This window comes from Ischnura elegans, chromosome 5 (genome assembly GCF_921293095.1).
Source record: "Ischnura elegans chromosome 5, ioIscEleg1.1, whole genome shotgun sequence".
Lineage (NCBI taxonomy): Eukaryota > Metazoa > Arthropoda > Insecta > Odonata > Coenagrionidae > Ischnura > Ischnura elegans.
In genome coordinates, this window is record NC_060250.1 from 117,506,076 (window position 1) to 117,523,930 (window position 17,855).

At 37.1% G+C, this 17,855-nt stretch overlaps 1 protein-coding gene across 1 annotated transcript in view; it reads right to left on the reverse strand.

Moving 5' to 3' along the window:
* Positions 1-17,855, reverse strand: part of LOC124159459 — a 221,636-nt gene that overhangs the window by 25,371 nt on the left and 178,410 nt on the right. Inside the window, exons 3-4 of the mRNA XM_046535282.1 lie at positions 13,333-13,536; positions 10,019-10,181 (exon numbers count right to left, since the gene is read on the reverse strand). Of these exons, the coding sequence (XP_046391238.1) occupies positions 10,019-10,181; positions 13,333-13,536 (367 nt within the window). The remainder of the gene's footprint in view (positions 1-10,018; positions 10,182-13,332; positions 13,537-17,855) is intronic.

Sequence of the window (17,855 nt, forward strand, 5' to 3'; positions counted from 1 at the left end):
GCACATATCTTACAGTTTTCTTCAAATTAGCCTCTATTAGAAATTATGGCTAAATAGTTCTAAAAATAACTGAAATGTCTTCGTCAGTTCCATCGGTGGTTTAGGTTGATCCGAGGGAAATATAAATCAAAGCTCTTTTTTCTTGTGAAAGTAAAAAAACCATAATCAAAATTCCTTGGCTACCCAGCAGTTAATATGCACGTTGTTGATAATAATTGTCAATACACTCCAATGGCGTCATCGACCTACCTAGTAACTCCTACTCTTAGTACATTTGTATCATCATTTACATCTGTATTATCGAAAATTGGATTCTTGTGTCAAAGTCGCTTCAACTGCCGTTATTCTCGATTTTTTATTGATGCTGATTTCCAACGTAAGTAATGAGAAACTATGCGATTTGAATTGCGACTTCTTCAGTACCTTGCCGCGTAATCCCGATACGAAGCCAGCGAGTCACGTGGTAGCAATTGTAAACAAGGCGAGCTCAATATTGTTGATGCGCGCACCCAAAACGTCTCCATGGTGGTCGCAATGCGTGACTCCTTTGTTCGTAATTGGGATTATCCCGAAGGAATTCAAACAACCTCCGCCCCCATAAGTTCCCGTCCATCCAGAAGGGATTCAACTCTCATATCCGTGATGCTGTCATTCGCGGATGATTCCATTGACACGGTTCCGCTCGCGCGCGAGGGAAAAAGGGAGGGAGGGAGGCAAGAGAAATGAGATGGGACGGAAATTGGGACCGCGAGCTCGCGCGCGCTCACAGGTGGGCGAAGGGTAAATATTTGCGTCGCGAGACCCCACGGCGACGGCGCATTAGTTTCCCCATCTCACCCCCATCCCCCTCCGGCGCCCTCAGTCCTGAATTATTTCCCGTTCTCTCCGTTTCATAGAATTACAACCGCAGGCAGTAGAAGTAGGAAGTGATCGTGGAAGTAGGTAAGGGATCGGTCGTTGATGCTCATTGTTCGTACTCTTCAAGACTAATCTGAGAATTATTTCATATTATCTTGTCGTTCCGGATTTTCTTTAATTGGTACAAAAACGCTCCGGAATCACGATTTAATTTTATGCAGATGTTTGGCTGGAATATCATTTGAACTCACCATTTTGGCTATCTTATTCGCTCATTATGAGTAGCTTTTATCCAGTTCCGCTAAAAAGGCTTGGTTTTAGCGTAGATTCTAGAATAGGCCTAGATTGCTAGTTGAAGCTTGATATATTTTAATTAATTTTTTTCTCTATTTAAATTTTTTGGTATTATTGTATTCATAAGCAAGTATTTTTCACTTGTTTAATTTGTTTTAGGTCCATAATTGGTGCATTTTAGACAGAGTTAGCCATATGCTTTATCAAATCATTAATTTTAAATGAGTTTAATCTTCTCAGTCCCGGTAAAGTCAACAAATGCTTTTGAAAGAAATGAATCGGATTTAGCATGCTACCTGGAATTCAATTTTTAGATATTTTTAGTTACCTGGATTAGTTCGTCTATGTAGTAATTAGGTCCATGTTTTAAAGGATTAATAGCACCTGATAATTTTTTTCTTGGCAAAAACTTTGTATATTAATAATCATTTTCTTTGTAGATTTTTTCTCTAAATAATAATATTACGTCATCATTATTCCACAAATAAGGTTTTAAAAAGTAGTTGTCTAAATTTTCACTGGTTTCTAAATAATATTATTACGTCATTTTTATTCCACAAATAAGGTTTCAAAAAGTAGTTGTCCAAATTTTCACTGGGATTTGAAGCTGGGACCTCTAGTTTTTCGCTAAGTGTCATACCTCTAGGCCATCCAAATGAGATGCGAATTGGAATTCCAATGAACATAAGTTTCACTTACTGTATTCGAACCCGAGCCATTTTTTATTCACCCGGAGTACTTTCATGCAAATGCATGTACTTAAATGCAATCCATTGTCAGTCAGAGAAGGCGATGTATCCTAAAGCTTCGTTGATATATGAATGTGGGAGCGCGTAATCTAAGCGTAATCCACTATTCCAGCATAAATAATATCGAGTGAAATTCCATTGAAATAAGGTGCTAGTATTATAATTTGAGCATAAGGCATTGCGAAGATTAACTCAGAATTCTGCCTTGAAGAAACGGTTTGATCATACTGATTGGGAAGTATTGTTTTGAGTCTTCACTAGGATGTAAAAATAAGACCCTCTAGCTTATAGCTAAGCCCTGAAAAATAGATTAAAGTACACTTGTTAATTTTACTCACTTGAATTTGTTTTCACTACGATAAGTTTGACGTTTTTCTCGTCATTCTTACGAGGCTACCATCCATGGTAACGTTAATATCTCTGACGTAAGTGGGTAATGGGACATGAGTTATTTTCCTTATATGACAACGCCTTGCCAAAATAATTTGTTGATAAAAAGGTCAAATATCCGAGGAGAATATGTGCTTAGCCGTTATTTGTATGTGAATGAAATATTTTAACATGTATTAAACGAGGTCAAGATAAGAAGAAAAAAATAATAATGAAGTTATAGCGTTAGTGATAGGAAAAACCTCTAAGCAAGTAGAGGTAAACTAAATTCAGGCGTGTAATTTAAAAAAATGTTTCCAATCGCTGCAAATTAATTCCAGTAAGTACTCTGCGTCTTTAGCAGAGTTGGGATTGTCAACATAAAAGTTAAGTAATTAATCTCGGTAAAAAGTATTTAGATAACGCAATAAGTTACTTTTTGAAAAATTAACAGATTAAAGTTTAAGTTAAAAAAGTCACTTTAACGTCAAAAGCTAAATTTTAATTGATTAAAAAAATAATCACGAAATAAATTTTAGAATCACTCAGCCGCGCTTTAGCTTGGGTGTATTCATCTGAGCCTGTTTATTGTATTCTTACACAGGTAACCTTGATATTGCATTCTTAGATACCGATTTATTTTTCCTTTGTGCGTTGGACAAGCTTCGAGCCTTAATTCTGTGAGATCGAGCTTCACCAAAATTTAAACGAATTAAATTATCTGAAGTTAGTTTTAATAATCTACTGACTTAAAATTTTAACGAATGAAAGAGGAAAGTTAACTTTTGTTAAAATTAACGATTAAATAAAATTTCTAACTGCAATTCTAACGATTATTTTTTTAACGAGTAACCATACCAAAATTAATCAAGTATATAACTGATGAAACACCAAACATAGCCCCAAACTCGGAATTAAAATGAAAAAGTAAGAAGCTCATGCCAGAAAATCAACGATAACCTAATGAAATTGATATAGATTTTAAAACTCGAGTACCTTATATATGTTATTGTTGGGCGTAATATTAATGCATTTTCATCCACTTAACTATATCTGTTCGAGCAAGCACCTCCTGACGAGCCATGTGACTAAGGAGGACTTATGTTTTTAACATTTATTTTACAATTTTTAATCTCTATGTAATCGAATTGCACAATTTACCTTATTTGTTACGTGGTAAAATTTACGTAAAATTTTGTGTAAATTTTAATCACTTAAATTTTTAGAACGTTAATACCAACAATAGCCTTATGCGATATACTCTTTAAGCCGCCCTAGAAAATAATCGGAGAAGGATGTCACTGAAGAAAAGTGCTACTCCCGGAATTTGACCCCGTGGGGGCAATGTAAGTGATAATACAGATAACTTGAATTTGAAAACAAAAATCGATTAGTCACCCCGATAGCACTCTCCTCTCGTCCGCTTTCCACCCCGTCCCCATCCTCTCATATGCCTGGGCACTTAGCGACCCCCTTACCTCCCTTCCCCCCTTTGCCCCCATCATCGGAACCCCAGTGATTGATAAGCTTGCCTTCGCGTCGTAATCCGACGACCTCTCGCGTCGAGCGCTCGCTCGACTCATGAGCGGATCAGCACGTGACCTCGTATCCTCTCCACTCGCCACCGTGCACTTCTTTTGTTTTTTTTTTGGATTCCTTTTTTTTCACGCGATCTTCTCCGTAGGCTAATTCATAGTCGACTGGCGTCCAGGGTACACGCCCCTTCTCATGTTCATGCGTTTGGTGACCGAATTTTGCGTTCAGTATCCATCCCACTCGTGTATGACTGCGTGATTGCGTGCAAGACTCGCTGGAGCTGAGTTAAATTTGGATGATAGGAAGTCGAGGCAGAAATAATATCCCGTAATATTAAGTTTAAAATCACATTCCAAATGATACATTAGCAATATATCATTTTGGTTGTGACTGCAAAGGCCGCTTTACACGGTGAATCATCATGCTGAATGATCACGTGATCATTCACAGGATCATGCGATCAAAATAGAACATGTTCTAATTTTCACTGAATGATCATGGGCATGACGGTTCATTCGCGAATTTTTTCCGTTATACACGGCGAATAATTTCATTCGCATGATCATTCGCCTTAGGAACTGCGGTATTATCACGGTATAAAAACTTTTAAGGTCCATAAATTTTCGGAGATTCTGCACGGAAATGAAAAGGTATTTTAACTCTTGCAAGTTTTTCATTCCTCTGTTTGTGTGTTATGAGAAAACCAATGCCATGCATATTCTTTTCTGGTTGCTATTAACGACCGAATTTAAATAAAAAAGGCTCACGACTGTTGCGTGTACCATTGTGTGTATATCCCTGGTGATGACGTGCTACGTCGACACCTCGGTGGGTTTGATGAATTCTAAGGGAATTGCGAAGTCCTGGCTTTTCAATTTCAATATCAAAGGAACAAGATGACACATTTCCGCAATTTTTTTAAATCCGAACTAAGCGTTTCAGCCGTTAGGCCATATTCAAGCACTCTGCGATACAATAATTTTTAGGAGCTCCTCATTCATATATTAGAGGGGTGCATATGTATTCCTTGCATTCGAAGTGTGGAATGGTGGAATGTAAAAGAATGGGGTGGGAAGGCTAATTGGTCATTGGTAATCACGCTTGGGAAATGGGAATGCAAGCAGTGAAGAGTGACTCATGAATGTTTTCTCGTTCATTGGAGAGCTGACTCTTTCTTGCGCTATTTCTAATTCACAATGTACTGTCTCCAGCTTTTCCCCTCCACGCAAAGCCTGTGTCTAGCGATGGAATTATGTCGGTCAGAATCGATTTTTCGAGCAATCTCTTTTCAATCTAAATGAAAACCTCGACTCTCAAATAAAAATGGAAATTGGATCCGAAAGATCGATTGATTGAAAAAATCTTTCCTTTAAAAAATAATGTTTCTTACGAAAGCATTTTTATTATTCATTCGATAAACAATTAAAAAAAATTGAATAGTTGAAAAGTATCCAAAAAAATCTAAGATTGAATACATGATTGAATAACTGTTTGTAGTAAATATTTACAAATGCACACATATTAATTTTTTGGGACCACTTCTTGGAACCATTCGGCTCCACTCAAATTTTGGAGAAAGATCAAGAGATTTAGATGCTTTCTTGACGATCGAGGGCGTTCCTTTTCAATTTCACCGGCCTTAGAGAAAAGAGTTTCATCCGGGGCGGGTGATATTATTTATCATAGGCCGGTAGTGACGGTGCTGAGATCACACGATATGGTCGAAATCGAAGTTGAAAAATCGAGTCTGGATCGATATTCGAAGATCATGGCTCGATGTTAATTTCCTGGACCTTTCACGGTTAAAACTCGATTTTCGATTTTAATGGAAATCGAATTTTCCATCGCTATCTGTATCACGCCTGCCATAGTTACTGTCATGATTTTATAATCGCGGACAACGAAATTGTGACTTAATAATTTTGTAGATATTTTGTTTTCTAGTGATATGACCAAATGAATCACACTTTTGTGTAGAGCAAGCTGCAAAAATTTCGCAGTATTGATGAATAAATTAAATAATTCGATATCTATCCTCTGGAATGACTATGCTGTCTCTGTGTTTGATTTTGACGCAGCATTTTGACGGTGGGACGAGATTGATATTGCTGCGGGCAATGGTGATTGTGGCTCAGCGAGGCAAAATATAACGAACAACTGCGGGAGAGGTCAAATTATTCGATTTCATTATCAGAGTCACTGATTACGACTTTGCTGGAGGAGATTGAAACGGTTTCGTTCGAATTTTATTCCTGACTTATTTGTTTGCTGTCCACTTCATGATTGCGTGGCTTCCCATGTCGCCACTGAATACCTACCATTTTACTGCTGAAGGTACTACAAAGTCTCTCGCGGTTTCAAATTTCAAGCCTCCGTATCTAGCGTGAATGTACCTTTTCCAAGATTTTTTGAGTTTTCTTTTTATAGCTAAGGAGTTTCATCAAGCAAAGTTTTCTTGTTATAAATTCAGGCGATTGCCGCAGTAACTTGAACTTCATCGGGCCCAAACGGGGTATGTGGGCATTGCTCCGTGGTTTATGGCGAGAAACTAAGTTATTAGTAATTGTCAAAATGAGGAGAGAAATCCGCACCAGAACTTGCCTATTCTTAGCAAGGGACACAAAGGCGACCGCAGGTCTTCATTGAAGTAGGTTCCTTACCTACTGTTTTTTTATTTATTTAATTTTTGAATGCAAACATGGGGATCAACGGAAAACCATTTCCCAAAAACTGCTATGCATCCCGGGGAAAATAGGTGTCGAAAATTAGTTATCCATGATTTGCATGGCATACGGCTTAACCGACCTCATGGAATGTTGACATGGTTTATGAGAAACTCATTATTTAACCGCGAAACAAATTTTTTAGAAAAATTTCATTCAATTTATTGCGTGGATAATGCAGACTATGCTCTTAACCAGTTTCATTTTGTCTTGTTCATCTTCCACGGAATCTTATCTTGGGAGATCCTTATTAATGGAACGATGAAATAGCGTTTATTCGATTATTCCTAACACCCATTAATATTCAACCAGTCCTTTCTTGAAGAAGTCAAGAGTGGCAGTCTGCCTTTTAATTCAGAGGAGTTCTGTTCCAGACTTAAGATTCACAACTGTGAACTCGAGATGAGACACATAAACTCCCGCTGTCATTGTATGACTCCAAGGTACTATACATCATATTTCCTACGGAACCCCCTACAATCCTGCCCCTATTTTTTTACAGAATTCATTAAGTTCATAGCGTTGAAAAATAATCATTTGATGCAGTAAAAAAATTATTTGGGAACTATGGATAACCTTAGAGGAGTCATTTTAAGTTTTCTGCCGCACCGTAGCCGTGATAGGTATTCGACGAGGGTGTTAAGACTAAAGGTATGGGGGATCGGGTTGGTGTGGTGGCTACAGTGTTGGCTTCCCACCCGGCGGGCTCGGGTTCAAATCCCGGCAGTGGCAGAGAATTTTCAGAGACTGCCCGATCCCTGCTTGAGTGTTGTGTGGAGGACATTTCAAGCGTAACACTCCGTCCGTCGGATGGGACGTTAAGCCGTGGTCCCCTTGGGGCCTTTCGTTAAGAGCAGGCTAATGCTGACGCCTGGTTTCTCTCCACCCTTCCTTCCATACCCTACCCTCATGGTGCAAATGACCTCACCCTCCGGTCGCCTCCTCCAAATACCATACCATACTAAAGGTATGAGAGAAATCATTCAAGATGTCTACCAATATAGAGCTAACGCTATGTATTTCATAGTGTTTTTAAACTTCATTACCATGGATAATTTCATAATTAATGACGAACAATTTCAATTCCATTACTTTTCCATTTCATATCAATATCATGGGACAAATAAAATTCCAGTGCCTTATTATCCAGGTAAGTAATTAAAATCTATTGAAACTGATGCAGTTGAGCAATACATTCTTCATTGACACTAGGAATTGTTTCTCCAGTTGAATAGCAACCTTTTGCACTCTTGAGTGTTTTTTTTCTTGAAGGAATACCTAATACTCATGGTGCAAATGACCTCACCCTCCGGTCGCCTCCTCCAAATACCATACCATACTAAAGGTATGAGAGAAATCATTCAAGATGTCTACCAATATAGAGCTAACGCTATGTATTTCATAGTGTTTTTAAACTTCATTACCATGGATAATTTCATAATTAATGATGAACAATTTCAATTCCATTACTTTTCTATTTCATATCAATATCATGGGACAAATAAAATTCCAGTGCCTTATTATCCAGGTAAGTAATTAAAATCTATTGAAACTGATGCAGTTGAGCAATACATTCTTCATTGACACTAGGAATTGTTTCTCCAGTTGAATAGCAACCTTTTGCACTCTTGAGTGTTTTTTTTCTTGAAGGAATACCTAATACTCATGGTGCAAATGACCTCACCCTCCGGTCGCCTCCTCCAAATACCATACCATACTAAAGGTATGAGAGAAATCATTCAAGATGTCTACCAATATAGAGCTAACGCTATGTATTTCATAGTGTTTTTAAACTTCATTACCATGGATAATTTCATAATTAATGACGAACAATTTCAATTCCATTACTTTTCCATTTCATATCAATATCATGGGACAAATAAAATTCCAGTGCCTTATTATCCAGGTAAGTAATTAAAATCTATTGAAACTGATGCAGTTGAGCAATACATTCTTCATTGACACTAGGAATTGTTTCTCCAGTTGAATAGCAACCTTTTGCACTCTTGAGTGTTTTTTTTCTTGAAGGAATACCTAACACTTAATTTATGCTCTACAGAAGTATTATTCCTTTTTTCTTCCAGTTTGACGACTCCGCATCTTTGAACTATGGACCAGAAAATTTTCATCCTCAATAAATCGAAATGCCAACAAAGAGGTGGTAACTTTTTATTAAAAACTCAATTTTAGTACGAAAGAAGAGAAATGCAAAATGACACTCAAAAGGTGAGAATTCTAGTTAAAAACTCGATTTTAGAGCTTTTCTAGTCGTGAAAAGAATTAAAAAGCAATGTTTCATTTAAACAATATTTTTGATCTGCATTTATGTAGCTGTTTTGTAGCACTTGTGATATTTTACTGATTTTGGCTTAACCGAGAATATATAATGAGTTCACTTTTTAGGACGAACGCATGTAAAGGAATAATTTTTTTTGAATAATAAAGTATCTGCGAGAATGATGTAGGAGTGTAGAAACTGTTCTGGTAGTTAATGCAAGCCGAGTGTTCTTTTGATTTTATGTTTGATACAAGTGAGTCGGACAGTTTTTGGATGCAGTTATTCTGGCGAAGTTGTGTAGTATACTTATAATCCTTTATTGGTTGTGGAGTACCATAATCATTATAGTTCCCACTTGCTTTTTAGGAGGCTAGTGGGCAGAAACTCATTAACTTTTATCGTAGCGTTGTGTACTTAGTGTATAATTATAAAATAATTTTAGGATGTATATATATGTTATTCAAAATTTCGATAATAATGTATTATCTGGTATAATATGATTGTAGTATGATTTAAATATGATTTGAATTTTAAGAAAAAAACATTTTCATTTCATGAAATTCTCACGTATTATTTTTTAGGTCATATTTGGCTAGCACTAAATTTTCAAGGCTGCTGGCTGAAGCTACAGAAGTATCGGAAGTAAAAGAGGGGCAACTAATTCATTTTTAGAAAGATATATCCTCTAATTGCTAATCGCCCATTCACAAACAGGTAAGTAATACTTAATGAAGAAATATCAAATTTCTACTAAGGCTGGTTTGCGAGATAATAGTTATATTTGGGCGTTATCGACTAACCTATGTTGTGTGGAATTTATTTATTGGGAACGTTAATTATTTGCATTAATATTAAATGAATTTAAAACGATCATAGCGCCAGCGATGCGCGAAATTAAAATTTTGTATACATTCAGGGTTGATTAGATAAATTTTCGCAGTATTGATTATCAATTTGAATATAAAAAGTTCAGTGCTGCCCAGAGCATACAGACTTGCGACGTGTAACATGTTGCTCATAAAAATTGTGTAAAATAAAATGCTTTCAATATTTTAAAAAGTCCGAGCTAAGAATCAAAATTGAATCATGGATAGCCTTAGGTGACATGAATGTTGGAATGAATGAACGGGGACATTTTTCAGGTGATCAAACAAAAAATTGATTAAAGAAACTATGTATTTTCATGGTGGGTATAAAAATAAACAACTTACCTTCATGTGCGTGCACGAGCATATCTGTGAGATATATGAAATCAGAGAGGGCGTCTAGTAACGTCCACAGTTTGGGCCACTTTTCGTCAAGTTCCCAGAAGAAGGCACGTCCAACAACGAAGACAACATTGTACAAGGCAGCAATCGTTACTAGCGTCAACCACTGCAATAAAGGAAGGAAAAATTATTTGAAGCCGTCGATAAGCGTACAATTTGAAAGGCACTATTTCATGGGAGTCTCGCTCCATATAGAAAAAGGGGAGAAGGGGATTTCTGATTTCCTCTGGATTACTCCACTTTCGTGGAACCCTTCGACGTGGAGGGAGTATTTATATCGACAGATATGCCTATAGCACATGCGCGCGGCAATCCCCTTGTCAGTCAACGTTCGCCCAAGCTCTTAAACTATTGCATTGGTCTTAAATTCTGTCTTAATGTATTTTAGTCGCAGTGGAAATTAAAAGAGAGTAGATATGCTGGTATTGTGATCGTTTTGTTTCTAGAAAGCATATAAATGTAAGAAGAGTCAATATTTATTCTTGGAGGCTCAGCTTGCTCAAAACTTTCTTATATCAATCTCAGAAAGTGAATCTCTTAGAGGCTATTATCTGGGAATGCGAGTGGTTTCCTCGAATAAGCTTGCAGATCGAAGGCTGTATCATTAGTCTTCCTAGTAACGATAACTTTCCGATATCTGGAGTGATCTTCTGTCGAAAGGTTTTTGGGCTGTTTCAATTAATTATGTTTTGGCTCGCGATAAGGCTTTTCCACCTTAATAGTACAGTCTTTGTGTGTTGTTGCCGTAGACGGTCCCCGTCAAAGTTGGTGCGGAGAAACGTTTTCGGTGACCTACTTTCGCAGCCTAGACGAAATAAATACATCCTGTGGTTCCGGGTACGTGAGGAATTGTGGCAAAGGTGCCAAACTTTAGCCGCGCTGGTGCTTTTCCTCCCTTCATCGTCCCCAAATCCAATCGTGCGATATGCCGCTCTTTTCTGAAGGTGAGTTAGGGTTCGGAGTGGCCCACCATTTTTTTTGGGGCTGTCACAACTTGAGTCTTCTCCAATTTTAGCGAGACTTTTCCGGTGTAGTTATATTTTTGGTGAGGAAAGCCCTTTCAAAAGCGATGCTTTTCACTTTGTGCCGCTCTGTATGGTGTGGCAAGTCTGGCTCAAAAAGATTTATCTAGCCATGTCGGGTGTTATTCTGCTGTCCACTCTCTAAAAGTTTTCCTTTAAAATAAATCGACTTATTCGATTCTTTTTGATGAGGGTTCATAGTCCACATTTTCCTTTTCTCTCCGGGGCAAACTGGGAAATATGGGTGTTTGTATTCCTCTATGTAAGGATCGTAGCCGATAGGGGTAGTAATCTTGCAGGTTTCGGGAGTGATTCATCCTGGTGCGGCTAACTAGAGAAATGAGAAAAGCTTCTAATGGAATTATTTCTATTTTTCATATTTTGCTGCCTGAAATAATAGTGTAAGATAAATAAAAGCAGGAAGTAGCTTTAGATAATCAATTCTTGCAATTAAAATAAATTAATTGCATCCTGTTCCTCTAAAAAATGACGTGAAGGCTTTTCGATTTCGAGTAAGCATTTAATACAATGATTCAATAGGCTCGAGGTTAGGTTTGTCGACGTTTCCAGGTCGGAATTATTATTATTTACCGTCAATCTTGAAAATAGGGAACGGTTTGAATGAAAAAAGTGGCTTAATTGGAACCGTTCCAGTAGTTGACGGCTCAGGTAGTTAACAAGCAACGGTCTACGTTTTGAATTATTTATAATTACCCTCGTAATTGCGTGAAATGCAGGTATCAATGGCATTGGACATCCATTATCGAATGTATAAACGGAGTTATATTATGTACGGTGTTTGGTTTAAGTTAACTGCTTAAAACGAGCATGTGATGCTTTCCTACTGTGTGTAGTAGGTATCCTTAATTTCTCGTGAATTGTTAGTGATTTCCTGGTGTAAAGTTTTTTGCGTCTCTAAATTATCATCTGAATGGAAAAGTGTTATTTCAACAGCACCAGCAGCGAGTAGAGCAATTTGGAAACAAGAATCATCATGAAATTCAAAGAATTCTGAGATGAATACAACTGCCGTCATGATCTATTGCGGATTCACTTCGTGTATTCTGAAGTGTTAAATCAACTATCAAATTTGCATTTTAATGATATTTTCTTGGAGTGCTGCAGGGTTTAATTTTCTTTCAGTTTGTCGAAATGTTTGAGTTTTTCCTAGATTTCAACTAATTTACACGATAGGGTGAGTAAATGACTAACCTTACATCTACGAGAGGTACCGTAAAAAAAGCGGTGGGCAAATAAGACCAATTTGTGTGTACATGGCAAATATTGATTGAGACTTTTTCGATAGCCCCGACCCGAAGTGATTTCACAATTAAGAATTATTCCCCCTTATAAAATTCAGCATTTATGCAAGAGATGCCCCATGGGAGCACCCAAATGGCATCGCTGCTTCATATCACTTAATTTTATTCAAGTGGTGGCTATGAATGTATATTTATTTCATTTACTGCTCGTTACGTTTCCTTGGAGAACCACCCCTTCCTTTATTACAGTGCAATGATTTACTTAAGTTTTTTATCATAATGATTTATGCATATAATTATTATGCGAAATGTGGAAAAATCGTTATGAGTATCATCATTATCTATTATTAATAGATACCACATTACATTGAGTAAAGTTTGGGAGGACGAGTTTATTCTTAAGCAGTGTAATTAAATGAAATTTTTTCCGTCACGTCACTCTTCTGGAAGGAATATACTTCTCTGAAACGTATGCGACAAATATTTAACCATGGTGTAATTTGATGGCCAATACAGCGTATTTGTCGAAAATTTTCAGATCCCAAGATCTCATCTAGTATTACACCCATAAGTGGGTTGCGTCAATGACTAACCTTATGTCTATTAGAGGTAGCCTGAAATAAGCGGCGGGCAAACCAGACCACATGCCACCCTTCGACCGTTGCATAGTATTTATTGATCGAGGCTTTTATAGCATGCATTTATTGAGATGCGATGTTTTCTCGCAATGAAGACTTATTTCCCCCTATAAAATTCAATTGGATTCGAAATATTACCTTATAGTGCAACTCTGAGGGACGTAATATTTAATCATGGCTTAATGTTAATGGCCAACGCTGCGAATTCGCACGTTGGAATCGAGAATTTGCCCCGTAGTGCAAATATGAGTAAAATAATATTTGATGATGGCTTAATTTTAATGGCCAACACAGCGTATTCGCTCGTTGGATTCTTACCCTGTTTGAGATCTTACCCTGTAGTGCAAAGGGTGGCTGTTGTCTATGTGGAATTCTTGCGGCGGCGTCAAAGACAATTTTCTGGAAGTGAGGTCGCTCCAGCAGTCTCCGAAGAGGTTTCCGAATCGGCTGCACCCGCAATGACCTCCCTGCGAGCTGTCCTCCCCTCCACCGCCGCTTTTCCTCATCCCCATGGAGATCCTGGAGTCTCCGTTTCGATCCTTTTAGTTTGACATCACCAGCGCCGAGAAGGAGAGAAAACAATAGCATTAACATTCACCTTCTAGTTCTAGAGTTTTTGTTTATCCTAAGATTTTTTACCTTTATTTATGAATTATCAAGGACGAAGAAAATTTCGAATTCGTGGAAAAACAAAAGGAACTCGATGAACATAAGTCCCATATTCTAAAGATTTAATCATTGAAAATGCAAGGTTGGGTGGATGGAAAATAACCTTTTAAGTTATTACTCATCCAAGAAATCAATTGCTCAATAGGAAATTACTTACCATATGGCCAATATGATTGCATCACCAAGTTATCAGTGGCTATTCCAAAAGAGTTATCGAACGCAACATAATCAGATGCACACTCAGTACGTTGCAATTCGATAAAAGCATTCAATGGCATAAAAGAGGTGGAAATATAATAATCAGCACACGTGTAACCACCTTTTGCGTGGGTACATCGGTCGGCTTTGGTCCTGATTGTAATGATTGCACGGGTAGAGCCCTTGGATTCATAATAATAGTTGGCGATAGGAAGGTTAGGTAATGAATGAATGTGAATATTTATGCTCTGAAAGTTTCATCTCACATTTATAAATGCATTCACCAAAAAATTCGCATTTACGACCAGCGTACATATTTTGTGTGTCGAATTTTTTTACATTTGTAAAGGTATACATTCAGCGTGAGTAACATCTCATATGATTTATTCTAATAAAAGAAGACAGTCCGTTATGAAGTCTTCTTCGTGCTCGTGTCGAAACGAAATCCATGAATAGGCATGAAAGTCAATACCAAAAGCTGACAAGGGGATATTAGAAGCGGCATCAAAAGGAATGCCGGGGTGAAGTGGGGACCAAAAAGGTTGGCTGGGAGTGGGAGCTTCAAAGAGGATTCAAAGACGCACAATCGGCTGAAAGGTTCGCTTATTTGTGTATCTCTCTTGCTGGTAATTTGAGAGGCCTCCGCTACCTTACTTGCGGTAAAACAAGATTTTCCTTTTAGCTTGCTGTCCTTTGATTTTTTGTGTTTCTTCTGCCAATGCGAGGCACAGACAGGCAAATGTAGAGAAATTATATGTGTGTATTTGAAATTACTCATAAATTTAATTATTGATGCGAAACTCTACGGCCTATGCCAAAGTTATAACTTATTGTTAGCCAGTTTACTCCGGAAATAACTAAAATGTGAAGAATGAAAGAGCTTTATGAAGTCCACTGACAAACTTAACACGTGGCCCGGGTATTCAATACGTGTTATCGTTACCAAATGAATGATGATATCAAGATATTATTGTATTTTGAAACTCAGGTTTTACTCGTAGGGCTTTTCTTTTGATTTACATGCAATCAGATGAATTTCACCACGTAAAAATACCCTGTGCATTACAATTTATCTACCCTTAATGCCGTAGTTGAGTGATTTAAAAAAATCTGCTGAACCCCATGAAATTAAAGGATGAAGGATCAACGGATAATTAGTGAAAGCGTCTATTATTCTATCGAGGGTATTGAACTAGAAACAAAAGAGAGAGAAAATTAATATTTAAGCTTAGTAAACTCACATGTTCACTGCGGATTTGGTGCATCAATGTAGAGCTAATATATTTAAAGTACCCAAACGCACCTCTCCTTGATTCAGCGAGAATAAAGCCTTCACTTCGTATTTTCTGGCTTCCTTTAATATTCGTATGTCATATTTTTCCTCGCCTTGGCTGTTTTACATAGGTAAGGCTCTCCACTCTCAGCGACTCCTTGATTACTGAGTAACTCTCATTTCTGAGTAACCAAGGGTTATCAATAATTCTTTGACGCTTCACTTTGGAAAATGCTTCGCGATCTTTAATTAATGTAATTGGCTCTCATCATCTGCCATTACGTGTAGATACTCCTCTGTTGGAAATATGGCGTGCCTGAGAGCGTTGTGAAATGAGCGGTTGAAGGCTGTTGACCTCAGCGTTTTTCAATGGTGCTTGACTCATCAATCGTAGCTTAGGGATCGGGTAGTAAGATACAAACGGATGCTGTAATTTCACGCACAAATATATTCGCTCTATAGAAAATGAACCAGTGCGTAAAATGACTAGGGCTGTTTGTATCTTATTACAATGAATTTCCACAAAGGAACTCGTCAAAAGTCGATTTGAGAGGAATCGGGCGATTTCCTCGGTTTGCTGCATAGTATACAATGTTACGACGTTACAAACTTTTGAATTGCGAAAACATCCAATAAAAAAATTGAAAAAAAATAAATAAATAAAAAATAAACGTAAAAATGACATTTTTTTACAAATGTTGTCGAAGTTTAGGGTCCATGCGCGACCGGAAGATGTCAACCGACTTTGATATTATTTTACTTTGTCTATACAATTTGCAAATTTTCCACGTAATTACGACTTCGAAATGAAATAATGAGTTTTTTCGGCCCACCCTAGCAACTGCAACCCGCATGCCACCCAAAATGCCTGGGGTGGCGCGCGCTCACTCTAGGCACGATATCTCGGGAACCAATTGACAGAAATGAAAGATATTTTAGGTGATACACCACAAGTGTCTAACGAGTCATTGTGAAAACAGAAAAGTGATACAATAATCCGAGAGTGACATCATCTTAAGTTATGTCCGAAAAACACCCAAAAATACCAAAATTTCAAAACTTTAAGTGCGATGTGGTACATTTTCCCAGGATCTGATTGCAAAAATAATTTACACGGTTTATTTTCTCACCAAATGGAACAAAACTGTGGGGCGTCCCAAAAGAAATTCGAAAACTTTAAAAATAGGAATACCCATTATACATATATTTGTTTTACATAGACTAATTTTTGCCCTAATTAACTTACGAGTGGAATAGGAGTCTCAACGATGTCACTGGTGGAACCTGAATTCCGAATAGTGGTTTTACTTAATCTTTATTTATTTAAAAAAAATTTTTTCTTCTTATCTTGACCTCATTGATTAATGGTAAAATAAATCTTGGAGTGTACGTCAAATGTAATGTAATGTCATTTGACCTATACTCCAATAATTATTTTACCATCTTATTTAGGTTTATTGGTTTTTGTGACCATCGATATTTACAGGCGATTGAACTGTTTTCGAATAAAATTTCAGAAATAGTTCCATTTACTTCTTTAGAGAAGCTTATCCCCATTTCTGAAGTTTCTGAGAAATAAACGCGTCCTCAAAAGTCAGTTTGAATGAAAACTTCGGCTGAAAACCTTTGGAACCAAACACAGTTTCAGTTGATAAACAGTCATGTAGAAAACCGAAATGACCAGTTAAGGGGGATGCACCATATCAGTTGAATGGAAAAAACTGTATAGTTGTATATCGTATATCAGTTTTGCAGAGAGTTCGAAAGAATGAGGTTCATTTAAAAAAGAAACAATTCAGTCGAAGAAAAGTGTAAGTAAGCCCGTTTCAGCATAAAAGCCGATTCAACCTACTGAACCGATGCACCGAAGTCGCAAACAATTTCTTTTCAGATCCATGAACCGGTTCAGAAATTCCTGAACCGCGTATACTTCGACAAGGATATTGATAATAATTGGTATTTAGTTATCAATATTTAATTTACTACTGGTTTTTGACTATCTGTTTATTTTTTAGGTAATTTAAATCATTCATGTTTCAAGGCCATTAGACAATTTGATATAATACCTGGTGGATATCGGGGATTGTACAAAACGAATATTCAGTTGACTTTTCTTTAAATAAAAGAGTTCATCATAGAAAATGAAAAATTCATGTGCGTCCAGCAATTTGTTTTCCTTTAATTAAAATTCATGCTCCAGTGAATTGTTGAAATATGGAGTTTAGGATCATGCAATAATGCTCGTTAATTATAGAGATTAGCTAAGGCCAAGCATCGTCCTTCAGAGTAAATTTTGAATGAAAAAAGGACAAGCCGATGAACATGACCGTGGCACGGAATGCAACATTTACATGAGACCTTTATTATACATTACTTTAGCCACACACACATGTGAATTATGTTCTTGACGATGCATATGATATATGTTTGACACCAAAATATGTTGCAAAGTTAACTTCATCTCCTTCTATTTTTACATCGTAAACTCTAAACATGGTCTTCATTTGATAAAACTAATTAAATTATCGCAGGCCTACCAGGAGTATAATTATTTTAAAAGTTTTTTTGTTGGATTGAATCAAAGATTTTTCAGATACTAGCCTTTTTCATACTTACTGGGTGGTAAAAGCTGTTACATGCCTTTTAAGATTAGTTATGAAGTTTTGATTGATTCTATGAGGAGAATTTGCATGAGCAAATTCACTACAAGCGTGTTAG